This window comes from Zonotrichia leucophrys, chromosome 4A (assembly GCF_028769735.1).
Source record: "Zonotrichia leucophrys gambelii isolate GWCS_2022_RI chromosome 4A, RI_Zleu_2.0, whole genome shotgun sequence".
Classification (NCBI taxonomy): Eukaryota; Metazoa; Chordata; class Aves; order Passeriformes; family Passerellidae; genus Zonotrichia; species Zonotrichia leucophrys.
In genome coordinates, this window is record NC_088174.1 from 19,628,108 (window position 1) to 19,644,050 (window position 15,943).

The 15,943-nt window shown below is 42.3% G+C and overlaps 1 protein-coding gene across 1 annotated transcript; it reads right to left on the reverse strand.

Annotated features, from left to right (window-relative positions):
* Positions 1 to 5,981: 5,981 nt before the first annotated feature.
* Positions 5,982 to 14,248, reverse strand: VGLL1 (vestigial like family member 1). The gene is made up of 5 exons (XM_064712785.1): positions 14,011 to 14,248; positions 10,610 to 11,493; positions 9,600 to 10,016; positions 7,446 to 7,505; positions 5,982 to 6,827 (listed from the first exon to the last, which is right to left on the reverse strand). The coding sequence occupies exons 2-5, from the start codon at positions 10,818 to 10,820 to the stop codon at positions 6,787 to 6,789; spliced, it is 729 nt and encodes a 242-aa protein (XP_064568855.1). The 5' UTR covers positions 10,821 to 11,493; positions 14,011 to 14,248; the 3' UTR covers positions 5,982 to 6,786.
* Between the last annotated feature and the right edge of the window lie 1,695 nt (positions 14,249 to 15,943).

The window sequence follows — 15,943 nt, forward strand, 5'->3', positions numbered from 1 at the left end:
AGCTCCTGATACTCCATTGCATCTTATGAGGGAGCCTGTGTCTGCCCTCATAAGGATAAAAGGCAGAATCAGGTCAGGAGATCCTGGGCTTTTCAGTATGTATTAAAGCAGATTTTTGTGTCTGCTGCAGCTGTGTGTATGAGAGATCAGGGGCTGGATTTGCACAGGGGTATAAATCTGGCTCTTGTTCTCCCCAGTTTGTAAAACCACAGAAAGGATTTTTCCCAGTCAAGGAGGAGCAATAAAGAAGGCTCTCATTTCCCTGAAACCCCTCCCTTCTCAAGCTTCTTCATAAAAACAGGCAGCCATTCTCATTAGTCACTCTTACACGGTTGTTTTGTGCCCTGCAGCCTGTCAGTGTGGGAAAACTGCCTGGAATCAGAGCAGCCTGGCAGCCTGCTGCAGCATCAGCACCCTGCAGGATGATTCCAGAGCTGCTTCCCAAACTGACATTTCTCAACAGTAGTTTCAGGCTGCTTTCCCGTGAAGCAAGAAAAAAACCCCAAGAAACCCCAAACAAATGCAACTGCTTTTTGCTTCCACAGTCTGTGGGCAGACTACAGGTTTCTGTGCAGGCAGGGGGCTCTCGTTAGCGCCTGTGCCAGGAGGATGCTGCCCAGGATCCCTTGCCGGGATGAGGCACATCCCTGAGTCGCTGTCTGCTCATGCCTGTGAGCTCCACTGTGACTCTACCTCCTGATCTTCCCCACTGTCCCACCATGCCACGGGTTGTTCCTGCAAGACAAGCTCCACAGCAGCGTGTTTTGAAGGGCAGACTTAGAAGCCTCCTCTTCAGATCCATCTCATCCTCCAGCCCTGTCCTGACTCATGCCCTATCAGCAGCTCAGCCCTGGCCTGGGGAGGGGCAGGGGGAAGGAGTCCCACAGACCAACTCTGTTCAATGCACCACCTTAGTGGTGATGCTTGTGGATTTTATGCCTTAAACCTGTCTAATAAACCGAATTCTCTGTAATAATTTTTTTTGCAGGAAACAGTGGTGCAGCCATGATCCTGGTTCTACAGATTTGAACAAACCCAGAAAAACAGTCCAAATTGTTCAGGACAGGTGTTGGGTAATCATTTCATGCTCTGCTTGCAAATGCAGATGCCAGCAAAAACGTGCTTAAATCCTTCATGGAGTAGAGTGGAAACAGGCCCAGCCTCTCCTGCCCCTGCTCTTTTACTCAGAGTAAAACACTCACCTTCGTGCTATGCAGCAAACTCAGGTTTTGGGCACCCACAAGTGCCACAATCCTTAATGCTGTTTTTCTAGCATAGTCCCTTTGTCATTTGCAAGCAAAATAATGCCTGACTTTTGCAGTCAGCAGTCATTAGTGCAGCCTTGGAAAGGAGGGGGAAAAAAGAGTGTTTTAATGCTATTCTTTTCTTAAAACGTGGCACAAATCTAGCACCAACAATGTGGGGTGGAACTGTGATAGTATCACATGCCTCAAATGTCTTGGTTAGGTGACAGTTTAAAGCCAGGAAGTTTTCCTTAGAATCGACTTAGTCTACCCAGGAAAAGAAAAAACAAACAAATTTATGCATTAAAAAGTCCAGCTGGAGGACTTTCCTCATTGCCCATCACTTTTAATTAGCTGATGTGTTTTCCCCTAGAATGGGACGAGCACAGCGCCCAGACTGCACACATTGTTCCTTGGCTGGGGAGCTGCACATATATATAATTTATGCTGCGCATGCTTGAGACTTGATGATGTTTGGGCAGTTCGCATGGAGCCCATGCAGCATGGGTGCTTCTGCACTGCTCTCTAGGGTGACAGGGCCCAACAGACAGCTGGTACAGGATTATTTTAGGCTGTGCTCAGTCACTAGAGATGCCCTTTGGGAGTTCAGTACATTCAGTTTCCTCCCATCCACTAAATTTGTTTTTCTGTTTGGCAGAGGAATCTATCTAAAGTGACACCTTGCTCTGGGAAAACATGGTATTGGGAGCTAATTGATTCCTTTATAATTCTGAGCATAGAAATATTTTATTTTTGTGTGGGAAAGAGATGTTATTTTATCCCTATCTTAGGTGGAAAGGTCATAAGCAAGAGCTGTAATACTGTTGCATTCCAGAATCAAATGCTGCTTGATAATATTTTTATAAGCCTGTGCTGATTCCAGCATTAGCCTTTTAGAGAGAGATAGATGGGGAAAACACAAATGTCCCTGGTCAGATACAAATCCAGAGCTTGCAAATCCTGGGCTGGGGCAATGGAAGGAGATGGGAGTACAAGAGGTGAGGATGAAGGTCAGGGAAGCAGCCACTTTTCTCAGGGTTTTGCTGTGCCTAATTTGACCCCACCTAGAAACCAGGGTGGCGGACAGCATGAATCAGCAGTGAATTCTTGGCATTGGGCTCAGCCAGGTCCATGGTGGCTCACAGGGGACCCTGGGCACTCCTGCTGGACCCTGTTTTGGGGAGCACCACATCTGAGTTGGCTCACACTGGCTCAGTCAGCTCCATTATGGCTCCAAGAACTTGAAAACATCCTCTGTGCTTTCCTGGACAGCCCAGCTGCTGCCTGCTCAGCACTCAGTTTTGCACCTCCTCAGTAAATAAATTGTGATCTGTAGCATATGACCACAGTGCAGCTGCTTGTGCAGCTATATTGTCAGACCAATAACACACAGTCCTCTGACACAGCCTGTGATAACTGAAGCCCCTCCCAGATACCAAGGCACCAAAACCACCTCGTTTGCACCAGTTTTCTGCTGAAATCCTCCAAGTTTAATGATATATGCTAGCTCAAAGGAGTACCAAACCAAATTCTCAGTGGGTCAGTGACTAAGTGGAATAGAGCCCTGAGCCCAAAACATGCAATGTTTTAAACCAGGCACTGCAGGAAAACAGAACACAGAAAAAAGTGGTGCAACAATGCCTTTACTCTGGATCATACTTGGTAAAGCCTGAAAGAAAATGGGATTAAAAACCACAAGACAGTAAAAAATTCCAGTGATGAGTGAGTGCTTGCCAAAGGCTACATGCCACATGGGTACATGAGGTGTCCCTTGCTCACCTGGGATGTGACAAATTAATTGACGCCTGAACAGAAATGAAAGCAAATGAAAGCTCATGCTCCCTTTGAAAGCGATGAGCATTCCTATTTTTTTAAAAATATATGTAACACTTTAGGTTATTCTTTCACAGCAAAAGAATCTCTCTTGTTTGTCACCACAGTCTGGGGCTATTTTTAACACTGCTAATGAGTGACTAAAGCAGGGTGGAGTAGCTAAACTAGCTTGCTGCTCCCAGCCACCCACAAGGTTTTTCTGACCATCAGAGGTGGACCAGAGCCAGCTCATGCGAGGAGTCAGAGCAAGGCACCTCTCAAATGTCTGTGTCCTAGGACACAGATGGTGGAAAAAATGCACACCCATTCCTGCAGCTGAGTAAAAAAAGGCCTAGACTCCACACAGGGCAGGTATGTCCAGCGCTTGACTTCAATCTCTGAGACTAATGGATCTCAGAGATGCATTCATCTCTGACCAGAGCTCATAAAGCATGTAGTTGGCATCTCATCTGTCCATCAGAAAAAGACAGGAGAAAAGCTACCTGTGCAAACAATTTATTCCTGGATTAGAGGACGCCCAATTCAAGGAAAGTAGTGGTTTCTCACAGGGTCAGTAAATTAATAGAAAATCATACAATCATTATGGTTGGAAAGACTTCCCAGATCATCAAATCCAACCATTAACCAGCATCACTGTGTTCACCATTAAAACACAGCCCTGAGAGCCCCACCCACCCACTTTTTGAACACTTACAAGGATGTAACACCTGGCCCCTGTCTGTTCTTAGGAATGGTCTTGGCAGAGGTCCATTATCATTCAGGGGATCAGAAGCTGTTGAAAGGGGAACATCCAGCATCCCTTCTCCCATCACCTCCAGGACTGTTGCATTCAGAGGAGGGACCAAAGACAACTGGAAAGCACCAGCTTAAAAATGCGGGTGTTAAAGTGGTAAGCACTGCTGCCGATCTCTTGTCCCCAGCAAGCCTCTCTTGTTGAAAGACAGGCTGAGTTAACATTCAGGCAATGCAGTCAAGCCTCCACTCAACACTCACCGCAGCTGCCTCAACCATAGAGGCAAGAAAGCTCTTCTGCAAGGTTTTATTCCAGCAGAGTAACACAGTTGCTAAAGGACAAACCCAGGGAAAAGAGGATGAGCTGCGTGGAGCAGGAGCTTATGAAGAGGAAGGGGTGGGGAGCAGGGCTAAGGGCTGGCCAGAGGGGCCTGGCCTCCAGGGGAAGGGGGGTGGCCACCTGGGATGCCAAGCCAGTGACAGGGAAGGAGAAACCCGAGGAAGTGGGAACACCAAGTCCATGGGGGAGATAGTTTTTCCCCTTGGTAGGGATGACTCTATGGTAAGTGGCTAATGTTTCCAAGGCTGAGGGGATTGACCAAGGGGGGAGAGCTCATGGGATGCTACACCAGATGGCAGCTGCTGGATACAGCATCCCAGTTGCCAAGTCCTGGCCAGTAAGGAGAGTACGTGCCGAATGGGAGTGAAGACAGTCATTGGAGCATAACAACAGCAGGGCAGCACAGGAACACTGCAACATGCTGGGCTTGAACATCCCGAATGCAAGAAACACTCCACTCCAGACAAACTATATTCTAGAGGAGCCTGTATGTGTATCTATATTGTTTTAATGTATACATGTATAAAGAGAAGCCTACCTGATGTAGGAAACTGCTGTGAAATGTTCAAAATTCTCTTATACTAAATCATTAAAGGCAAATTGCAGTGATGGGTTAACTATGTTTATTGCAGAAGAGCAGTGAGATGCCATAAACCCGGGCACACTCTGGCGCATGGTGCTGTGATGGTATTAGACAAAATGCCAGAATAGCAGAGCCTCTGGGCCGCAGCCCTCTATTCCATCCTCCTTCCTCTGAAAGCCAGGGAAGAGAGAAAGCACCTGTGTGCCTGGTGTGGAGCCTGCACTGGCAAGGGGTCCAGGGACCTTTGGGCTATTTGGACACTTGTTCCCTTTCCCCAGGTCTGCCAGACAGCTGGACAATGAGGACGCAAACCTTGCAGCAATGGCTCAACATGACCCTGTCAAGGCAGAGCCATTAATGCCTCCCTGTTCTTGCAATAAGTGACATACATTTAAAAACAAGGGGTTTCCCCCCCCCACACTGTCCAACTCCACTTGTCTGATTCACCAGAAATAAGGGTTTTATAAGTAATCTTGTATATTCCCAGCCCCCCAAGGGAAGCACTACATTTAACACCATTTAAATAGACTATCTTTTCAGACCTTGCAGGGAAATTAAATAAGTATTGTCCTTTGGAAGGGATGGAAGAGGAAGGAAAAAAAATTCAATATTTTTAAGAATAGAATTATAGCATATGCCAGTATGACAGATTTACATGATACAGGTAGGAAATCTTTGCTATGGTTCATAGAGGAAGTCAAATTATATTACCATGTAGCCTTAAAATCAGGTAATTAAATGAGTTGGGATAACAAAACTACTTGGACAAATATTTTTAAAAGAGAAGAAAGGGATTTTTTGTAGAAATATTAAAAAGGAGTGGGGTTTTTTCAGTGCTTATCTATAGCGAGACAGGACATTGGTGTATCTTTTATTAGTTTAGTTAAAACAGTTCCCCTTGTGATCTCAGATTGATGTAGAACATGTAACTGCTAAAGCAAACTTGTAAAATTAAAAAAATAAATCCTTTTAAAAAAAATCTCAGTTTGAGAATTAGTACCACAAACTCCTGATGTTGTTAAACTCATATTATTTATAAAATTACACAAGGTGTTATAACTGGAGCTGTGGCAGCAGAGATATCTGATATAACAGTCATAAACATTTATACCAGTTCAGGATTTGTCCTATAAAAATCACAAGCTCTGCCATCTCAAAGGTCAAATTGCCTTCAGCAACTACACAGAGCTGTCAGAAAAAGCTAATCATGCTCTATTATATTATATTAATGTATAACCAATGGAGAAGGAAAAGATAAACCCACAGAGCTTATTTACAAAAGGAATCTCTTACATCTGCAGAGAGGCTGGGAAAATAGAACACTCCTAACCTGCAGATTTTTGCTGAATGGTATTTTAATTGCACCCAGTGAGAACCAAGGTTTCCTCTCAGAGCTCCTGTGAATTCACTGCTTTCTAGAGGATGATGATACATTAGTGAGAGGACAAAACAGAGCCTTCAGGCATAAGTATATTATATACTTCTGAAGAGTATCCCTAGGAATTGCAAATATGGTCATAAATTGCAGCACTTTCGCAGCATAAATAATGTGCTTTGCTGGCCTGTGGTTGAAGTCTCTTGCCAGTGGCCTAAGACTGTTTTAAACAGTCTTATATGTAGATATCAAATCAAGCTAAGAAGGTCCAGCATTGAAATATGCTAACTGCATCCCTGCATTTATGGGTTATCAACTGCATTGATAAGAATTGCTCTTCTTATCAGGAGTGGTAAATTAATAAACATAGAAAGATTAAAAAGGGCAGGAGTCCTTTCAAGAGACCTACATGAAAAGTCTTAAATTGACAATATATGGCCACAACAAACATACTGCCCAGGTTAATACCTCAAACATTAGAAATCATTGTATAGAAATTACTGTATAGAAAAGGATTATTTTGTCATTCCCCACACAGTAAATAGTACATGTATTCTTCCAGCTGAGAGAAAAAAACACAGGATAGCTGCAGTTCATTTCTTCTTGATTCACAGTTGCAAATAATAAAAGTTCACAGAAATAACTTTCTCTTTCAGAATAAAGTAGAAACATTCAGTTGCTAGAAGTACAAATCTCGTCTTCTGTCATGAATCTGAATACCTGAAAGACACAGCAGCATCAGGACAGTCAAACAGCACAGTCCTTGCAATGTCTTAAGATGTTGTGCAAATAAAATCGCACCTTTGAGTTTGGTGCTAAAGAACCCTTACTAGAATAACCAGAGCGACCTATTCAAAGTATGCCCAAAACATTGCACATCAAAGAACCAAAAACGGTTGGTTGTACCAAGAGACTAATAAAAATAAGAAAGCCTGAATGCTTTGGGAATAATTTCTTAGAGTATGGTGGGTTTGTTGGTGCAAACTGCAGCAGTGCTACCACATGCATGCTTGAGGTATAAAACAAGGGCTGTTCTATCTTTCTGGGATCTGAAACTTGGACAGTGAGTGCAAAACAGGCATTGGGAAATGGCAGTCTGAAGGTATAAGCACAAAAACTAAGGTGAAAGGGGTAAAAAAACCCCCATGTATCTCATTTTAATATAATGTAGTGGGGTTTTATTCTTCTTTATTAATGTAGTTATGGGAGGTGGTGGTTCTATCTGGGGGGAAAATGAGCTCTTGAAATACAAAAGCAAACAAGGAAGATCTTCAATACTACATGCATAAGCAAGACTGCTGTCTGATTTGTTCTAAACCTGCTGGTTTCTTTACTCACCTGCAGTGGCATGGCTTACACTGGGATTTTCTGAGCCTTGGTAAGAGCTTCCTTTCCTCTCTTAAAAAAAACACAAAACAAAACAAAAACTACTGGGGATGAGCAGAGATTCAGCACAGAGCTAAAAGTAGACCATAGTTACTAAAGAAACCTTGTGCTTTTGCAGCCCAGCCTATAGCACAGGTGCTGAGGAGCTCTGTGCTGTCTGGCACAGCAACATACACTTCCATAAATATAAATATCAGCTGTTCTTACACATGACACAGAGCAAGAAGTAGTATATTTAACAGATAGAGCCAGGAAACAAGGACTGCTGCAGCTGAACTAAATGTACATATCCTAGGGATTTGCCAAAGACTCCCTGTGAGCATGAATCAGCCATTTCTTATTGATCCTTGTTGTGTTGTTTGATAATCACAATTTGATGGCATTACATGTGTGGTGCTTAGAGGCTCCGAATATTCAGAAAGGCCCTGTATACATCCTGAAAGAAACAGCTTTAATTGGTAATGGTTGGAGAGTACTGGCCTGTTTCATTTAATTTTCAATTTTTTCCTCACTCATTTTCTTTCTGAATTTTTGGGAAAAGAAGTCCACTGTTGTTAGTAGTGCTTCCCTGTTATCAACACAAGACTAATTTCATGAAATAGCTCTTTTTCTGAAGGAGTCAATTCCTGGGGCTCCCAGGAATTGGGATAGGCTTGCATTGCCCCCTTGGGGGAAGAGGGCACCTTAGCTTGTTCTTAAATGAGATCCCAGTTCAGATGGTGTCTTCAAAGAAATTAAACTCTCATTCACTACCTACACAAAGTCTAGGGTGAGTGCCTGTGCAACACATACAGAAAACCTCTGCTCATATACCACAAGCAGACAGCTTGCATTCCAGCTGAAGATACAGACACTGTCCCTTTAACATGAACAGACAGGGCATTAGACATTCTAGCAGTAATGAGTTAGCAAAACACATACGGTCAGGTCCTCATAACAACATAGATCTGTTGTATCCTCAAAAGAGGAACTGTAGATAAACTCCTGCTTGTATCTGCAGGCAGTCTTTAGCCCACATTCTGCCAAATTCCTGCTGATGCAGTTTCAAAACTTGGTAACTAGGAGGTATTTCACAGCTGCTTATTTTTCAAAACCTAAGCCTCAGGATTGCTTCACATGCCCAATGTTTTTTGTTTAGAAGAACCAGGAAGGACACACCGTATTTTTCCAGCAGACTCCCTAAACAATTTCACAATCCTTTTCCTTCCAGACCAGTGTCAAGCTACCTGACTGGGGAATGCCCAGGAATAGCAATGCAGATGTACCCCAACAGGCATCAGCACTTTGGCCAGGAAGCCTGACCCCAGAGACCTTCTCAAAGGCAGAATTACTCACAAGAGAACATTTTATCCAGCAGATCTAGATGCTGTGGGGACATAAATGAACTTCAGGCATCTTTCTGCCGTGCACTGGTAGTACCTCGGATTGGGATTCCTAGTAATTGTGGATAATAAGCAACAATCACCACTGTGTGAATTGCATTAGCTCTGGGAAATCTGCAGAGAGCAGCCATAGCCTTCGGCAGCCAGGGCAGCAGCACCTCATGGCAAGGAGCTCCTAGCCAGGGGACAAGGCAAGGCTGGTCCACCAGCCCCTGTACCCTCACCATTCCAGCTACAGACAGGGACTGGGAGGGAGAAAAACCCCCTGGCCATGCTGGTAAGGGCTGGAGTTTCCCACCCTGTACTTGGAACATAATTAACAGCCTGCACAGTGGAGAGGCTGCTCAGGGATCTTTCCTGGCCACCCCTTTCTGGTCCCAATGAGGGAGCATCTGATATACGCCACACCTAATACCCATGCTTATCAGAGATTAAGATAGCACTATGAATAATGCTTATAGTCACTTAAAATACCTTTCCAATGTAAGCCAGAGGTGAAATATTGTGTGAGCAGGCACATTTTTTTGCACATTTTTTGATTAACCCATACTATATGGCTAATTGATTCCAAGTACCACAGTACACACCAGGCTTATCTACTGTAAAAGATTTCTGTGAGTTTGCCAGAAGTTGGATCCGGCTTGAAAAGCTTAGCAACAGATGGCATTATTCTGTCACTTTACATCAGATGTCATGAAAGAATAAAGCGATAGTGTTTTCTTACCTCCCCCAGGAGCTGAACTTTGACTCATATTTTGTAACCTCGCAGGTCCAGTCATACAAGCAGAACTTGAGTATTGCTTCATGGTGCATTCTTGCATGGATGTTAAGCACCTTTCCTGTTGCAGAAGGCCAAGAAGAGAACTGTATTTCCTGTCAGAGATCAGCTCATCGGCTGCATGCAGGTCAGGGAGGGTGTGAGGATACACTGAACCAGTGACACTGGGAGTCCCAGTTGGAGGGAAGGGCCATAAATCTGCAGGTTGAGCTGGATGACTCCGCAGAGGCGATGGCTGGCACTGGCCTACCACACCAGCAGCAGAAAAATTCAGAGCAGAAGTTGCCATGCTTGTTGAAGAAGATGATGGATATGGTTTGTAGCAATGCGAAGAGAAATTCCACTGATGGGGAGACATGTTGTCTACTTAAAAAGAGAAAAAAAGCATCTGAAGTCTCATCATTTCTTACTTTTTTCCCAAGGCAAATTCCAGTGGACTTCTAAGGGAATGCTGCCAGATTGCATATTCATTTTTGCAGAAACACAAAATCACTTTAATGCTGCTTATCTTAAAAATCAACCACAAATTCATAATAAAAGCAGATTAAACCACCACCATCAATCTTTCTACTAAGTACTTATACTGTAGTATGTGCACTACAAAACCACCAACTTAGGCAGGTTTTTGACAGCTGCAAGCTTAGACAAATATATTTTTGTGAAGATTACAACTTAAGTCATAATGCACTTATTGCATTCAGCAGTGATGGGGACACTTGGCTGGAAAATGATGACCTAGTCCTGTCAACAGGACCATGGAAAGCTTAGGAATCACTCCACTAATCACAGGGATTTATCCAGGAATTCCCTGCTACATATCCTAGGGCTTTACAAGTATGATTCTCTTGCTTTCTGTTTGCACACAATTTCAAATTTAAGATCAAGGGATGTTAAATTCCTTAGTAAAAGCCAGTCATCCCATCCAACACCAGGCCCACACAGGGAAAGGAGCTCACCGTTTTTCAGGACAACAGTCTCACCCCTGTGCTTTGTGCTCAGGTCTTGGGGGTTCTTGACATTGTTGAGAGCTCTAGAAAAATGTTCATCTACCATGCTGTTAATGTCCCCTTGGAAATAGGTGAACACCACGCTCTGAGATCCCCATTCTGTTTTCACAGGCTCTTTGCTTTTACTCAGCTTTGGGGAAAGCTTCCTTGTTTCTTCCATTTTCAATGACCAACAGTCCCTGCAAAAAAAAAACAACAAAAAAAAAAACCCAAAAACAAACAACAAAACCCAAAAACACAAACCAAAAAAGCCAGACAGGGCAAAGAGACAATATTCAACTTCAAGTGCCTAGTGAGTGGCGAGCTCAGCTTCCTCCCAAAAATGGTAGGGGCCAGAAGAACACTCATTAGTAGGAGTAGATTCTCTGTTTTTCTGCTTTTTCCATGCACCTCTTTACTGATTTTCCTATTAGATACTTCTAAAATGAAATACTTGGACAGAATTGGCATATCTACCCACCAGCTTTCATTTCTCACCCTGACTTTGTAAGTCTGGGCTTAGGATGTAGTACTGTGCAAGTGTGCCCTCTGAAAGAACTGAAACACTTAAAAAAATAATTCAGAGGTGGCACTATCCCTGAATGAATTTGGGGGCTGAAGTTATCAAAATGCTTTGTCCAATTTAGGTTTTTGTGTTGTTCAAAAAACAATGACAAAGTGAAAAAAAAAAAAAACCTCAACAAAAGAGAAGCAACAAAAACCCCAAACCCCACTATACTACATTAGAGCTGAAATTAATAATTTTTAGATAAGGTAAAGTCTGAAGTACCTTAATCACTTTCAGCACAGATCTCCAAAACAAAAAGACTTTTAAGAGCAATTAGTTGCTTCACCTGTTGAAAAACAACATTCTGATTAAATAATTGGAAATTCAAATCCTGGCTAATTCAAGTAAAAAACCACCACAAAATGACAACAAAACAAATAACCTTTTCTTGTTTGAAACAATTTACCTAGGAACATGGTGGTTCTGCCAGCTGCTTAAAATTTTGGAGCAAGACTGCTAAAACACACACTGTGGGTCAACCAGAATGTAAGGCTGACAATCCAGAATTTAAGGTAAGACAACAGGTTTAAGGCAGGAATGCCTTAAACGAAAATAGTTTGCAGGAAATCAACAGAGGCTCTCTTTTATTCTCTTTAAACATCTCTGCAGCCAGGTATTGTAAGAGTAGGACAAGGAATGTCACTACTTGCCCTGGAGAAGTATAATTTTAATGCATTTTTACAGTTTCTGGCCACAAGGGAGCAACTTCCCAGCCAGAGCTCACAAGTCCTTCTCTAATCAAAATAATATTTAGCAAGACTCAGGCTACAAATGCAGTGAAGTGCCTGTTGTTTCTATTCCATTTTCCAGTCTCATTGTCAGGTCGTGACACTGCATAGTGTAATTGATTTAGGTAGCAAAAGGAAGGCTGTTATTTTTCAGAGATCAGGGCAACCTTTAGCCAATAGCCAGCCGTACTGCATAAAACATCATGAATCATTAGATATGTGTTTCCATCCAACTAACTCTGTAATACACACCACTGCTTAACGCAGTTGAACACATTTATCTGATTTCTTTCCTAGTCATACATCCCCTAATCCTCAAAAGCTTCCCAATAAACTCCACACTCATCTGCGTCTCAAAGGATACCCTGAAGTGCCTGCGGAGTCTGCCTTCAAATGGTTTCTCAGAATTTTCTTGCACATGAAAAAAACTGCTCAGGCTGCAAGACAAGTATTCAGAAAGTATTAGGAAGCATGAGGATTAAGGTTGTCAAGCCATAATCTATCCCCATTCTGATGCTTAAGCCTTCACCTAAAAACTTCTTGTCCTTGTTTATCATTTGCTTCCATATTTAGTTTTGCTTGTTTACCTCCATCTCCCACCACCATGTGCTCTGTTCAATTCTCCCTGACTCATGGTCACTTGCTCAGCCAGGCCTAATCTGTCACCAACCGCTAACTCATGTCCAAACTCAGGAGCTCCTTAGTCCTTATTTTAAAATTTCTATTGCTTTACCCCATCCTCCTAGATTCACCTAAACACAGCAGTGGGAGCAGGAGTGCAAGGTCACTGATTCAGAAGACAATGTTTCACAACTTTAAAACTGACCCAGCTTTCCCAGACATAGAAAACTTTAAGAAACACTTCCTCCCACTTTACAGGCACCTTTCCAAGGCCCATGAGGGGAAGCAGGAACTAGCACAACCCAGCCACACAACTGGAAGGACTTTGAGCACAGGAAGAGATGCTGTTTTTTCCCAGTCTTGTTTTAGAAAGCAACCTGCAATTTGGGTTAAGAAACTTCACAATTGCTCAGCCAGGGGCCAACACTTGTCATTGAAAATTCCAATCCAAGAATTGGCAAAGACACGAGCAAACAGATGGCCTGAGAAAGGACAAGAAGTCATCTTGACAGCAATAAGCAAAGCAGCTTTTCCTACTCTGCACCAGCACTACGCATCAACATACAATTTACAAAGCATTAGTGCTGGCCCAGAGGATCACTTTTCCCATTCTTCACTCAGTACAAGCCATTATGTCTTTGTACCACTTTATCAACATGCTTAACTAGCTCCTGACATTTATTCTGGGCTCCTTTAGCATCATTTGTGTGCAACAGCTTGTGTGATTGTGACCAGTTAAAATGCTGGAAAAATAAAGTATTTTAAAGGAAAAAAGGTCATTTATCTCTTTTTTCCCAGTGTTTCCCTTAAAAACCTCTTGCACTTTCCAACAAGTAGGCAAAGGAAGGCTAGGTATAACATAGGTTACATCTCAGTCCTCTCAGTGATTGTATGGGCATAAGGATTCTAACGTCCCAGGAGACAGGACCTGAATTTGCAGCACTATAGTCTTCACTACCTGAACTTCCTATTATTCCATCACCCAGCACGAGGTCTGCAAATGGCAGAAATCCTTCTAACTTGTGACTGACACAAACCATTGACCAAAATAGAGTAGAAGTGGAACTCAGGATGAAAGGGACTCAGCTCATATATCTCACTACTCTTAGAATGGGTTAATAAGGGCAAAATAGTGCAAGTTATTTCTCCTTCAAGTGGACAAGGACCTATGGTCAACACAGGCTTAAGAGTGGCGGCTGTTGACAGCTCACCACAAGACCTAATACTTTACAATATTTTCCACATTCCCCACACTTGCCAGCAGTACTAATTTAGCAGTACTGGAGCATCTGACAGGGAACACTTCATTCTTGATTTCATGTAGCTCAAAACAGTTTTAAAAACAAAAAACTCCCACTTCTCAAGTATTAAACCACAATTTAACAAGCAGGCATTTCCTGTCAAATAAGGGAATAATTAAGGGAACATTTGAGGAAGTCAGTGAATTGTCCTACCTTAACTCACTGTCAGTCAGATTTTCCAGATGAGCGACACTCATGTTGTGTCCAGCAGATCGGGATCCTTCCTGGGCCCGGCCAGCTCTGTGTGCACTGCAGCGACTGCAGAAGACAAGCCACGTTCATGAACTCCCCACACTTTCTAGCCTCCAGCTGCACTGAATGAGGCGTTTCCTTCAGCCTATCTGCTAAGAATGCATGAAATGCACTCCAACGAGTCAACCAGGTTAGGAGGTTTCAGGAATGAGGAAAATAGGATTGTAAGTAGGTTTAGGTTTGGTTTTTTTTTGTTTTTTTTTGGTTTTTTTTTTTTTTATGACAATGTGTATACAATAAAGAAGATACTGTGGACTTTGGAAAAGTCTGGAGTAAGATGATAAACAAGATATGGCAATGAACCAAACTTGCCCAGGATGATAAAGGATTTTTCCTATGTTACAGAATATTCACTCTTAAACTGGTAACAATAAACACCTATGAGAAAAAGACCTGCTTCCAATCCAGATAAACTGCATAATCAATTTTCTCACTATTCTTTGCTGGATCTGTTTTAGTAACTACAGGGAAGAAAAAAAAAAAATCATTCTTTTTCTTTAAGGGCTGTAGCAGGAAAGAGGTTTTTTTGTAGCAAGTTTACCAAAATTAGCAAATTTCAACCATTCCAGAAATGCTGAAACAGGGTCAAACTTGCCAGTCTCAGCTGGAAAAAACACACTGAGGAACTAGTCACCAAACTGGTGACATTATGTCTTTTATAGAGTAGCTTAGGGGTTTGTTTACTCGCCCAGAAAGCTGGAGAACACAATCCAATTCCCTCTGCCTAAATACGTATGAATCCACCCTCTGCCCTTCCCAGAACAATTTAACTACCAGGCTGGGAGAGTTCCCGTGACGGTGCTTAGTCTTTTATTGACACACTGTTTGCGCAAACACGTTTTCATTGTGAGACAGACTGGATTCCAGTCCACCAGCAGGGCAAGAGTCTTCAACATCTGCACTGCTCTTTCTCTGACTCCCTTTTCTAAACTGTGTTGTATGGCAGAGATTTCCTTCCGCTAAAGCTTTTCAAGACCTTATTTGAGATCTTCCTCCCGTGCTGACAGTTAAAGCTCTCGACAGGTTAAGATGGCATCAGTTTAAAGCTCCTAGAAAGAACTACCAGGTAAAATGGGATTTTCATCCCTATTCTTCAGTACAAGAATGGAATGACTGATTTCCAGTGCTTTTGAGGCATTCAAAGTGTCAAAACGCTGAAGAAAAAAATTGAAAACCTTTGAGAATTAAAAATTTAAATTCTATTTGTCCTTATTATAAACTGCTTCACAATCTCAATTTTAACTGCAGTGTCTGCAGTGATCCTTCCTGCTCCTTTTCTCTCCATGCAGGTCCATTAACATCCCAAGCCAGGAAGAAGGCTGAAACCAAATCCATAAATAGGGAACAAATACCATATTCCCACTTAAAGTTCCAGCAACTTGTCTAGTGGGTCCAGCTGGAAGCTCTGGCACATTAATATATGTGGCTTATAAACTGAAGCTCCTGTACACCAAATGCTATGGTATCTTTTACTGAGGAAAAAAGACAAATATGTTACCTTGAAACTAATCAGCAGAGACTTGTTCTGTTCATGAGTTTGTTTATTAAAAAGGTAGTATAAAACACAACCCCTTTAAAAAACAAATCAAACGAAAGGTATTCTCAGATGCTGTCACAAGTCTAGATATTATTCAAATAGCACTTTGCTTTGTAATGTTGCTTTTTTAAAGGATAAATGAAAATGATTAATTTATTGAAAGAAAATCACCTGTCAGAAAAAATTTTGAGTTTAGTTACTGAAAAGTTTAATCTAACAATATACTTTTCATATTACAGAATGAGCAAAAAACCAGCTTGCTGCAAAAGATTTCATAATTCTATAAATATTTTACAG

Coding starts and splice junctions, on each gene's coding strand:
- VGLL1 (XM_064712785.1), bottom strand. CDS start 10,820: ATGGAAGAAACAAGGAAGCTTTCCCCAAAGCTGAGTAAAAGCAAAGAG. Junction 10,017..10,609: donor GACTGTTGTCCTGAAAAACG/GTGAGCTCCTTT, acceptor CTTTTTAAGTAG/ACAACATGTCTCCCCATCAG. Junction 6,828..7,445: donor TGTAAGCCATGCCACTGCAG/GTGAGTAAAGAA, acceptor TGTGTCTTTCAG/GTATTCAGATTCATGACAGA.